This window comes from Idiotropiscis lumnitzeri, chromosome 19 (assembly GCF_059441095.1).
Source record: "Idiotropiscis lumnitzeri isolate Australia: NSW breed Sydney's pygmy pipehorse chromosome 19, RoL_Ilum_1.0, whole genome shotgun sequence".
NCBI classification, from domain to species: domain Eukaryota; kingdom Metazoa; phylum Chordata; class Actinopteri; order Syngnathiformes; family Syngnathidae; genus Idiotropiscis; species Idiotropiscis lumnitzeri.
The window spans coordinates 12,512,120-12,524,873 of record NC_142409.1 but is presented as its reverse complement, the minus strand read 5'-3'; the positions used below and the strand labels follow the sequence as shown (position 1 = coordinate 12,524,873).

The 12,754-nt window shown below is 47.1% G+C and overlaps 1 protein-coding gene across 1 annotated transcript in view; it reads right to left on the bottom strand.

The window, feature by feature from the left end:
- The window catches only part of drosha (drosha ribonuclease III), a 62,678-nt gene that overhangs the window by 24,268 nt on the left and 25,656 nt on the right, over window positions 1-12,754 (bottom strand). Inside the window, exons 21-23 of the mRNA XM_088282624.1 lie at window positions 11,048-11,147; window positions 9,979-10,081; window positions 2,321-2,391 (exon numbers count right to left, since the gene is read on the bottom strand). Coding sequence (XP_088138750.1) covers window positions 2,321-2,391; window positions 9,979-10,081; window positions 11,048-11,147 — 274 coding nt within the window. The remainder of the gene's footprint in view (window positions 1-2,320; window positions 2,392-9,978; window positions 10,082-11,047; window positions 11,148-12,754) is intronic.

Below are 12,754 nucleotides of genomic sequence, written 5' to 3'. Positions count from 1 at the left end.
CTTTGCCTCTTGCATCTCATTAATTTGGTAATGAAGCCCACTCGGACGCTGAGCACACAAATGGATTTTGCACAAAGCCCAAATATTCTGCACCCCCCACCCCAAAAATAAATAAATTAATGGAAAAAAAAAAGATTTCAAAACCAGCCACGCCAACCCACCTCGCCCACAACACCACCCAGACGGCCGTCCGCTTGCCTCGCCCGCCTGCTCGCCGCGTCCATCTGTCTCCTCCTCGCAGCTTTGTGCAGCAGAGCGGCCGTCGGGAGGATTCGGCGAGGACGGGTTACAAGTCAAGCTATTTTGATCGACAGGCGCCGCTAACTTTCAAAGTTGTCCGACTTTTGCGCAACGTGCTTCGCTTTGGGTTTTTACGCTTGTTTTTCATGCCGGGAAGCCATTTTTGTTGACTGATTCATGAAATAATTTTTTCTTTTTTCAGATTATTCTTTTGTTTTTCTATCGGATTTTTCAGCGGCCTAAACTCAAACAGCAACATGACATAAATGAGGGTTAAAAATTGCGGAGTCCCACCTGGCACCCCTTCGAGGACCCGATTTAGTTTCAAATTCAAGCCGGCTACCGTTGTAAAGTCCGTTAAAGAGACTTTTTTTTCCCCCAGGCTATAGAAACTATTTTAAATGCTTCTTTGGGATAAATCTCAGGCTAATCCCCGTCAGATTAAAAAGGCTCTTATTTAAAGGGGATTACCTTTGTGACGGTGCGGAGGAAAGCCCAACAATAAAAGCTTTAATGAGCACCGATTGAATACGTCCTCACGGAAGATGAATATCGGCGTACTTACCAAGTTCAAATGTCTCCACGTTGAAAGTTTAATAAGAACGGATGAAAAAAAAAAAAAAAAGCCGAGCCAGAAGACAATAATGAAGATGGCGAGTTGAAATTGGTAAATTGAAACATTTGAGTTGAATGAAGAAGATCACTTTTTAATCCTTGAAGCCATCTCCAGCTGCTCTGACTTTTGGGAGATGCCATCCATAATTCATGATCATTTCCCCCCGTAGTTTGGAGCGCTGAGATGTTCAAATATTTAGTCGTCAAACTTTTTTTGATGTGCGGCGTCAAACATCTTCTCAGGTCTGGATCAAAAGACTCGGCCAAACCACCTCGTGTCTTGTGTGGCTTTGCGAGTGTGCGCCGACTTGACATCTGACGCACTCTTTTAATTGACTCGAAGCATTCGTGGCCAAGATAAATGCAAATACTAAAGAAGCCATCAATTATTCATGGTTGACAATCGCGCGCACACACAACAGCAGGTGTCTTGCGGCACACTGCAAATGTTCCCGCTGCACTTCATCTATTTTTCACTTTTGACTTCTTCTTCATTCTATCTTGATGTTTTCGTTTGGCAAACGAGCCCAAGGAAGTGAGGATAAATGAAAATGAAAAAAAATAAATAAAAAATATTAAGGACTTTCATTGGTTATATCGTTATTATATCGTGTCGTTTAATATCGATTATGAACTCATTTGTGGCCAGGATTTTTATTTTATTTTTTTTTTAACTCGGGTGGTCGTGAATGAGTTAAGTCCAAAGCAGGTGAGGTGAGGTTAAAGCGCTTCGTTTTTTTTTTATCTTTATTACGCTTCGGGCAACCGAACCGCCATTTGAGTGCTCTCGCAACAAATTATTGTAACTGGGATTTTCTTTTTTTAAACTTTGCCATTTTGGTTTGAAGTAACATCATCATCATTTCATCGGAATGTCCTTTATGAGGAGACGCACACCAAAAAAGTGGCAAGAAGCCATGTTTGAAGACACGCTGGAAGTCGGCCATTTTGGTTTGAAGGCAAAACTTGCGTACCCGATCTCATTTGGTTCCGAGCTTTCGATGTTGCGGCTGCATCTGCGCATATTACTTTGCATTATTGAAAGCCACTAAAAGCAAGACAACTAAATTAAATCTCCATCTCAAAGTGCAGAATGTTTCAGATGCCACCCCCCCCCCCGGCCCCTCCTCGTTCTTTTCATCCAAGAGCATCAGTAGTCAAATAGCGTCGGTTGAAAATAAATATGCAAATGTGAGCCATGTTTCATGTCTGGATGCATTGCTTAAAATAATAAGAGCAGACGTTCCAGCTGTGAAGTTGCGTTTCCTTTCTCAAATCGTACCGCGTGTCAACTTGTGGCCAACTTTCATCTCCCTGTGAAGTTTTACTCGCAAATGAAACGCCGATGTTTATGACGCGTCTTCGACCGAGACCGGAGTGCGTTCGTCGGGCTTGATCGGGAGCGACAGAAAACAAACACGGCTGACGAGATGAATAGAAAAGATGAGACGGCGTGAAAAATTACCTGGCCGTTGAAGAGAAGTCGTCCGAAGAGCTGCCGGGCCTCGTCCAAGCCGCCCTCCAAATAAACGGCACCTGCGCCGGACAACATTTACACTTGAGTCATGTGACCACTTGACAAAAAAAACAAATCCATCCAAATCATGTCACGACAATTAACTCTTACGTCCTACTTTTTGGCGCCTATATCCGTCAATGGCAGTAAATGAGTGAACATTGAAAATTGCGTAACGGGCGCAAACGAATGTTTGTCATTTTGAGCCCTGCGATTGGCTGCCGACCAAAAGTCACCCGGCAGCCTAATGAGGGCGAGCGCCGCACAAAATGGATGAAGAAATTGCTTCATTAGAAGGCAAGGACTGCTCCTATCGCTTTGTCGTTTTTAGGACGCAAAATGACCCCGAGGGCTCGTGCGAAGACGAAGGCGGCAATAAAAACTCCACCCCGCCCACCAGAGATGATTCGCATTTGCCCAACTCGGAACTATAAAAGTCACAGCAAATACTTCAACAAATAAAATAACACAGCTTTGTTTATCCGCCTTGGAAACAAAAGACATTTTTATGCAAGCAGCGCACACCCAAGCAAGACAAAAAAAAAAGATGAGGAAGAGAAAATAAATTGGACAAAAGGACCGGTCCAGAATGTAAGAACGCTGCTGGCAGGGCGAACATCACAAACGTGTCTCTCGCTCGCCCGCTCACTCGTTCTCTCTCTCTGTTGGAATGATTTGCAGCATCTGGCTCTCTTTTTTTTTTTTTTCTTCTAGCAGCAAGTCAGCGCTCCTCCGCCTCTTTTGTTCTTTTACTCAACTCGCCGCAACTATCAGAGTGCCTTTAAGCGGCGCGCAACTTGCAACCATCACACTTAGGGCGGCTCATTCAATTTGGAAAGTAATAAGCACCTGGCAAATTGGGTATACAATCATGCGGCCCTTTTTATTACGTGCATAAATGAGGCGCGGGGAATGGGCGCGCACGAGAGAGCGAGCGGGGAAGGCGCGAGCGGCTTTCATGGAAGACATCAAAAACATATGAGGGATTCATCATCAGGGAGGAAAAGTGCTTTCAGATGGCAAACAGGCCATTTGCAGCGCCGTGCGGCAAAAGCCCAGAAAGAAATACAAACAAATGACAAACACGCAATGGCGAACACTAATAGACGCGCGCACACACGCGCGTGAGGCTGGGCTGGCGCGTCCTTCGCCAGCAAACTGCTGGCGTGGAACAAATGTTGTTGAAATGTGATTAAGTCTACTGACGACTTGCTTTGACCCGGTGAGACGCAGCCTGCGGCTCACTTGTTGCGCGCACGCGTCGTCGAGCTCAGAGCTAAAAGGGCGACATTGGCGGCAAAATGGGTCGTTTGAACGCCACGTCCTCGAAATATGCTTACGGTCACGGTTTGAAAAAAAAAAACAACATAATTGTCATGTGGGCTTCGCTTTGACGTCACTTGATTGGAAATTTTGCGTGAAGACTCAAGTTGTGAATTTCTTTTTTTGGGGACCAAGATTTTAAGGGAAATCATATCTCGAAAGTTATTGCCTTCATTTTGGACGACCGCTTGTCCTCATTTTGGAGTTGCGGCAGTTGCAGCGGCTCGCCAAGTTAAGTGGAAAGGCGGGAAACCGGACCGGTTGCTCGTCAATTGCAGACATGGAAACAATCTAACGAGAGCCAACACCGTCGCAAAGCCAAAAGCAGTCCAAATGGTTTTCCAAATGCGTCAACGTGGATATTTTGAAAACAGAATTGGCAAGCGGCCTTGAGATTTAAGTTGGAACTTGAAGACTGAGGACGTCGAGGTTGGAGTTGCACCAAAATTCACATTTGGACGTTATCTACAGCATTTGGTTGCTTTTGAAGCGCTCAAGAAATAATGTTGAGTTTTTCAAACGCTCCAGGTATGTTCTTTTTAACGGGGCGGCCATTTTGTCACTTGCTGTTGACTGAAAAAAAAAAAATTTTCTGCTGAATTCATATCCCGCAAAGTACGATTTTCCATAACATTATTTGCAACGACAATTTTCCCCTTTAAATGGGGCAAAATCGTCCATCCAGCATTGTTGTTATTATGCCTTTTACCAAAATGGCTTTTACGGAAAGGCGTACGTGTTGGCTCGTCAGCCGACGTCACGTTCATTAATGTAGGCTGAGGTATTCGCAAGAAGCGTTTTTTTTATAACTAGTCACGCGGCACGTCGTGCAGCCTGGACGTAAACGCTGCATGAAAAGCAGCTCACTGTTTAAGTCCTTTCAGATGTGCGAGGCAAGTGTCATTTTGTCTGGGGAGGGCGTGAGTCGCGACCGCATGAAGCTCTCCGGGATGCTCTCCGCTAAGTATCGGCACTTTGTGGTTTCTTGCAGAGTTTGACAGATGTTGCCTCTGGAGACCAGCTGGGAGACAACATTTCAATGGCTTTTAACTAACACTCATAAGATATTTGTGTGTGTGTGCGTGGAGGGGCTGAGTCGATGAGGGCGTGTCCAGGAGGCAGTTAACTTGATTCTTTGATGACACGACACATTCGGAAAGCTCCCCCAACGGATGCGTCAAAGTCATCGAAACACAAACTTTTTGTGAGTGATCACATTTTCTTAAGTTCTCCCATGAAGGAGCAGAGGGGGGGGGGGGGCGGTTGAAACGAGGAGAAACCAGCGGAGCGCCGTGGGGGGTTTGAAAAGGTATTAAAAATCTGAAAGCAACACCTTTGGTGTCAATCAAAGGGCCTTTGGATGAAGAAAGCAAGATATGCAGTTAATTCATGACAAGGAGGCAGGAAAAAAAAAAAAAAGTGCCCTAAAGCCATCCCATAAATTGCACAACTTGGTGCAATCATTAAACGGAGACGTGTGAGCGCACCGCGGTCCGGCCCGGCAGCGGCGCCAATTAAAGATGCCGGCATCCCGTTTGCAGAAGAAGCATGACCGGGCCAAACCGCCGCACGGCTTCCACAGCTGGACGGCGTTAGCGCCGCAAGACTTCCCTCGTCATCGACACTTTGAAGGCGCTCGCTTCCTTTCCATCCAAGCGCGCAAATGTCTCGATACGACGAAGAGGACTCGTAAAAGTCGAGTTTGAAAATCCGTTCTGGATGTGTGAAGATGTTTGCTCACAATCATTTGCGGGGATAACATGAAACGACTTTTCACCATTTGTGTTTCGTCATTTTGGGGGGCGTGGCTAAAAGGAGGTCCACGTGACACGGCGGTTGTGGCGCTCAATGGCGACGCGCCGGTCGCTTTGCCGACAGCCCAACAAAGCATCTTCCACCGTTTGCGTTCGAGTGCCTCGTTGCGGCCCCCCGATGACCCGGCGGCATGTTCAATCAAGTCACGGGAGGCTCAAGCAGGTCGCGTCAATTTCCCCAAATCGTATCGCTGTTTTTGATTGACAGTTGCGCACGGCGTGGTTTCATTCGCACGCCCCGAGTGTCCGGATTGCTTTGTTGCGTTTTCCCCATTTTGAAGCCCCAATTTAGATAGTCAGCACTTTTTTTCTTTTGACATTTGTCAGTTTTGCCAAACGTGGACGAAAATTATTTTCCTTTTCTAGTGGCTGACATTCCTGATCCCTTTTTTCTTTTTTTTTTCAGAGCGAATGCGCACAAGGTTTTTAATCAGTGGCAGCATTGAGGCCTCACCACACAAGGGCAACCTCCGCTAAAAATTAACCTTCATTCTTTCTACAATGGAGCGTTTGTCCGCTTGAAAGGAGACAAAATATTCCGATGCACGGACACCTAAGCGCTCCTCGATGGATCTTAAAAATCATAAAGTGCGGCATTCCGTCAACTTTGCCACGACGGGCTTTGCTCAGTGCCACCATTAAAGCGGCAAACGCGAGTGCGACGGCGAGCCAAAAAGTGGACGATGGTCAGCGAGACACACGCTGAAAGTTTTCAGGAGAAGGCTTGCCTCTAATGAATGTCCACATCTGTCAGAAGCCTCATTCCGCCGCGCCACGTTTGGGAGCGAGAGCCTTCCGTGACCACGAAAAAAAAGCGCCAGTCAGCGGCGTAGCAAACACCAGCGGCTGACAGTCACATTAATAACCCAGAATGAATTATTCAAAAACGCTCAGACTCTAATCCATCAAATAATATATTAAGCTCCCTCTCAGCTCAATGCGGGCTGAAGCGGCAGACGGACGCGCAAAACAACACGCGAAAGAGCGAGCGACAAAAGGAGTCGGCGCCGTTGCAACATCAAACAAGTCGGAGAAACAAGACGGACCCCAACGCCACTCTTCCTTCGACCCAAAAAAAAAAAAAAGGACATTTTTGCAGCGACAATTGCTGCAATTAACAAAAGGAACGGCGCTCGCACGAATCTGATATTGGGCGAGCGGGAGATAATCCTTTCTCTCCGTTCTTTTAATAGGAAGAGCTTAGAGAGAGCCCTCACAAAAGGTTCGCCATCTGTGGCTGCTGGCGGCGTATAATCCACAGATCAACCGTACAAGGAAATTAGGGCCATCAAAACAGAGCGAGGCCCTCTTTTCTTGGTCTTCGCCAGCTAGCGTGGCTTTCTCTCAATTCCTTTCAGTCGCAAGGAAGCCACGGCAGGCTTATCCGAGTCGAGGACCTGAGAGGCAAAACGGTCGGGCGAGCGTTTCGATGAACACGGCGAGTGGGTTGGTTTTTCTTTTTCTGCAACACCAAAGAGGTAAAGTGGGCGCCGCAGAAGAGGAAGGTGTGCGGGCCAAAAGAGCCCAAATGAGAATGGCCCACTCTGGCACAAGTTAATGAAAGCGAGATTTCCATTCAACCCTTGGAATTATTCAGGGTTGCAGGGCAGCCATTTGCATTGCAGATGTCTTTGCTTTCCATTCTCTCTCCGCCAGAGAATTGCCCTGCCGCCGGCTCCAGATAGACGCCTTCTCCGCTGCGCCCATGCAAAGCGGCAGATTATCTGCCACTTGCGACGCAGCGCAGGTTCAGCGGTCACCGCGCCGCAGAAACAAATAAAACAAAGGTCAAAAAACATGCACGCCGACTCAAAATGTTACCAGTGCGTTCTATTCAAAGACGCAGAAAGGAGGAAAGCGGCGGCGCGCATTTGCAATTCGGCACGAGGCGCGCTCGGCCACCGGGGCGGATTGGACGAATCAATCGAGTCATTAGGAATCGTGTCCACGGCGGAGGACTTAATTAATACTTGGCCCTGACGAGGATGTCGATGTCACGACCTGGCAACGGGCTCGACGGGCTGCGAGAGAACGGAATGACAAGACGGTGAACGGCGGCAGAAGAAAACAAGACAAATATATGAATCGGATCTCATTAATTAAGGCTCAGCGGGTGCGCCGCCGCACAAAGAAAGAGTGTCAACGTTTTTATCCGAAAACACATTCGGAATATCAACGAGAACAAAATGAAAATGTCTTTCTGATGTCAGCGGAATAATTTTACATTTGACAAACTACAAACTATTTGACTAGTGGTGGTGGTAGTTTGTAGTGTGTGTGCACATACATTATGCCATCGCTTCTACTTCTGAATTTAAATCACCTCCGCCATCTTTTCTCTCTTTTGTCGATTAAACATAAGAAACGCTTTGAGCTGCTTTGAAAGGTTCGAATTTCCAAAGATCCACCGTGTCCATTTCGGCAATCCAAAAGAGGCCCAATGCTGCCATCTGATGGCCATAATTATTTTTTTTTTCTTCACGGCTTTCAGATCAAACCTTAGCAGACTTTTCTCCACATATTCTTTTAAAGAAACGTAGATGACGACAATGTCCGTCGCCGGTGCTCGTCATTAGGGTTGCCATTGACGACCTTCCACCTCGTTGGTGCTCAAAGAGTTAATTGAAGCTGCCTCAACAAGCTGCAAGGGAAGAAGAAAATAACAAGATCCGGAAGAAACCAAATAAGTCTTTGTGACGCTCAGTCCGGTACGGGGCGTTAAAAAGGACATCTCCAAAAGTAAATAACGGAGAATTGTCGCCTTGCTGAGACTTGGGGAAAGTGTTATTTGTTATTTGGGGGGTGGCAACAGTGACAGCATGACTCATCGCCTGCGTGGCACGTCTCCCGGCTAATAAGAGCCAAAGCCGAGATGAGAGCGCCGGAAACGAGGCGAGCCGAGCGAGAGCACAAAAGACACGCGGAGCAAGTCGGAGACGGCTCGCTAACAAGGTCTCGAAGCCGGCGTTTGAGCGGCAAAACTGAAATGAAGATGACAAAAAGTCCCAGCGAGAGAAAAAAGGCGACATCAGACGGGAAAGTGACGCCCTCAAAGGCGCGTCACTTTTCCTGGCGTCTGCCGTTTTTTTTTTTTTTTGTGTGTGTGGCTTGTTTGGCAGCGTGTCTCTGACAGCACTTTTCCTCGCGCAGGTTCCCTCAGAACAGCGTGTTTATTCATCACTTTTATTAAGTTCAAATTGGAGATGGGAGGGGCCGATGAAAGCGAGGAGACTTCCAGCTTGGCGTTCTTGCTCGGATGCGCGCCGCAACGACAACGCCGCCGACAGTCACGGGACAGAATAGATTACCACTTTGTCTAGGCCGATAATGAACCCGTGACAAGTGCGGGGGCCCCGGGGCCGACAGGGGGGCCGCGATGCCAGTCAGCACTTTCCCCCCCACCGCCTGACGCGGGGAGGAGGAGGAGGAAGATCTCTCGAAAGCCGGCGCGCTCCCTGCTGCCGAGCGCGGCAATCAGGATCGAGATAAGATAAGAAAAGCTGCAGACGCTGCGGCTCTCCAGGAGGCGGGCCGGGTTTAGCTCGCCGGAACTGGCGCGCATGTATACGTGCGCGTGCACGCGTGTGCGTGGGCATGTGTGTGAGGCGACAAAGAGCAAGGGCAAAAAGGGGGTTGGCCGGCCGGTCCCGAGGTCATTCAAGGTCCATACAGCGACCGGGAACGAACACCTCTACGGGAACCGACGCTCGCGTGAAGGTTTTAAAAGCGAAAAGGAAGTCAAGTTTAAAGGGAACAGAATGGACAAAAGATCCAGCAAGATTGAAATTGCTGCCAAAATTCATCTGGGTGAGATTATGTGCAGATTTCTATACCACTAAATTGACTTTTATTTCATAAAATTCATAGAAAAGACATTTTCACCAATTAATAAATCAATTGTTACATTTTTACTCATAAAAAAATTTAAATAGGCAGTTGTTTAACTCATTCACTGCCATGAGTGTACTTTTTGACGTATAAATCCGTCAACGGGAGTGAATGAGTTAAGTGTAATGACAGTACATACTGTAGTATTCGTGTAGTGAACGCGTGCCTGCAAGGAGGTGGAGCTGGGCTGGCCGGTGAGCGATTGGGTGAGTTGTGGCCTACAGCAGCTCCTTGCAAGTGTTCGCTTCCGGTGATGGGCCGTAACTTGAAAAATTAAGTTGGGGGACTTCGCAAAGTTACAACTGTATGTACGATTTGTTATTGGGCCAATGTTTGGAGGTGTGATTTTTTTTTTATTCGTGACTCATTAAGAATGTTAATTGAAGTGTTAGTTTGGCTGTTAATGCAGGAGCTACATGGGCATCACTTGCTTTCACACTTTCCCTAAACCGTCTATTATTCATTTCCTGTTTTATAACCATTGTAAGGAACAGGTTGATGACTTTGCACGGAAGTGGAAGAAAACTGTCAACTATAGTTCAAGTTCAGAACAAAACTCTTTGGCGGAGGTAACCGTCTCACCGATGAGGGCCTCGAAGCAGTTAGCCATGGCGTGCCGCAGGTCCGACTCCCGGCACAGGTCCGGCCCGTGAGCGTAGAGCATGAAGCGATCCAACTCCAGTTTCTGGAAAACAACATCGGTATCAAGGAGGGCATTTTCTTTGCAAACCGAGACACCAAGTGGCTTCACCATCCTGCGAGGTGTTGGAAATGAAAAACGCCATTCGCATGCTAACCGTTAGCACCAGTCGTCTTAATATTGGTAAAGGAATAATATTCTTTGTGGGAAAAGTGTGGTCACGGAACAAATTCAATTTGTACCTCAAGGCATCACTGCATTTATTAAAAGCTGTAAGTTGTATGGTTTCAAATAAGCGGCAGCATTTTTGCAAACTTGCAAACCGCAACTTGACTTCCTCTAAAGCACCTCCAAAGTCCAAGTCGCCTCGCAGCCGACGTGCAAACAAACAGCTTAATTACGGCGGCAAACCGTTGGGGGTATGCCACCCGCTGCGACTCAAACGCCGCATTCCACGAAGGCTCCAACTTTCAAGTCCTTCATGCGGCGGATTGTGACGATAAATACACACATATAATTTTCTTTTTTGGGAAAAGATAATTACGAGTGTTCTCGAGCGGACGGTTGAACAAGTTGGCAACGGCGAGGCGCTGGATGGCGCTCGCGTCAGCGCGAGCGGCAAATCGAAACGAGGCCGACGGCGGCGCGGCGCTAACGCCGATTGGAGCGGCCGCATCTTTGTATTCAGCGGGGAGCCGCATGAAAGATGCGACTTTTTAATTGCTTTCGCGCACCGTCGCCGTTGTGTACTTTTGCTGGCGAGCCGGTCCAGCGAACTCAGCCAGCATGAGGAGGGAAGGGATGACGAGGTCGCCGAGGTTTGAAGCCCCCCAACCCCCCAGGCCCCTCCTCCAAAACCAATTACAAACCTGTAAGGCCAAAATTAGGGAAAAGAACAGACGAGGGGATGGCAGCTCAACAGGATTCCCGTTCTCCCATGCGCCCTCTTAAAAAGAAGCGGAATCTCAAACGATCACACAGGGGGTGCGAAGGGGTGGGGGGGCGACTCACCTTGGCAAGCATGGCCAAGTGCTGGTTTTGCACGATGGCTGTTCTGTAGGTGGCCAGGCCTCCTTCTTCCAAACTGGGGAAAAGGTAGTACAAGTGGACACTGCGGAAACAAAACACACACGTTCCACGGTATTCAGTCTCTCACCCAAAACTTTGAGAACATTTCGGGATCGTCTCCACCTCACCCACGACACGAATGACGATAAAGGACTGAACCGTCGATCGTCATTTCGAGGCGGACGGTTGAGTTATTCTCCGTCGTAATTCGTTGATCGAACTTTCGGTGATGACTTTGCGAGGCCCGAGCTGGTTGGAGCCCGCCAGCGGACGCGTCGGTGCTTTGGCAGCTGGCTTTCCGAGGCCAGCCGCTTCCATTTTCATTAGCAGCCGGCGTCGGCCAAAGCTGCGGCGTCATTTTGATTTCATCCCAATCACCAACAGCCGTTTAATTCCGCCATTTGTAATCAACGGCGGCGTAGGAACGCAGGTGGCCAAATTTGTGCTGGAATGTTGGCCGCGAAACAAAAGCGCTTGAAATGAATAAAAGCCACGGAAAAAAGATTATAAAGTTTACTTAGAAAAGGGCAAAGTGTGGGAAAAGACAGATCAAGAATCCTCCAATGTTTGTCCAATTTTTTATTTTTGTTATTTTGTCGTAAAATGGCTTAGTTAAAATGAATGTATTCCTTTTATGTTTTATCTCATTAAAAATTGAGATGATTATTTCAGTGTGAATGCTAAAAAAATCTTGGAAAATATTATTCATACGTCCGTTAAATAGCTTGATTTAAATTAATAATCAAATAATTACATACATGAAAATTAAGCATTATTGTACTATTAAAATAAATATTTTCTCATATTCATACACGTAGTCATTGTACATTTTAATTCAGCGTTTAATCAGTTTGTTTATGTATTGTGTCTAATATATTCATATTAGTAAAATAATTCAAAATTAAATATTTACATGCATTTTTCAAAAAAGAAAAATAAATAAATAATCTATCACATAATTGAAAGAAGGAATTAATTGGACTAAAAAAACAATTATAGGCTTTGGAACCCTTTTCTGTCCATGTCGGCACGCTTGGACGACTTTGGTGCACAACACCACCTTTGGAACGAGCTCAAAAAGCCAAATTCCAAAAAAATTGCAACACGCGCAAGCTCCCAAAACATGAATCGTCTCCAAGAGGAATTCGTCCAAGACGGCGACTGAACTTTACTTGCTCCATCCTCTGAAATATTTATTCGCAAATATTGCTGGAGGACTTATTTCTTTTACATCATTTGTTTTTAAAGCACATTCCTCCACGAGGAGAACCGGCGCCACGCATCGCTGCTGCTCCCGTGTGCGGAATATTCTGCTGGCTGGACAGTGCCGGCTCAGATGGCCTCCGAGGGGCAGCACACTGTGGGGTGTGTGCATGTGGGGGGGGGGGGGGCAGCAGGCATTTTGGTCGGATCTGCTGTAGCCATTTAACTGGACAAGAGGCTGATAAATAATTCAGAGAGCCAGAACGCAGGCTGAGCATGTCTCATCCGACGCTAACAATCCAAGACGTGGGCAGAGGATGGCAAGACGGGAAGTGCTGGCCAATTCTTTGTTGTCTCACAAAGTGAGAGGCTGTGAACCAATGAGACATGCTTTCCATCTGGACAAAAGCCAGTACAGAAAAAAAAAAATGACTTTCTTGTGTGGGT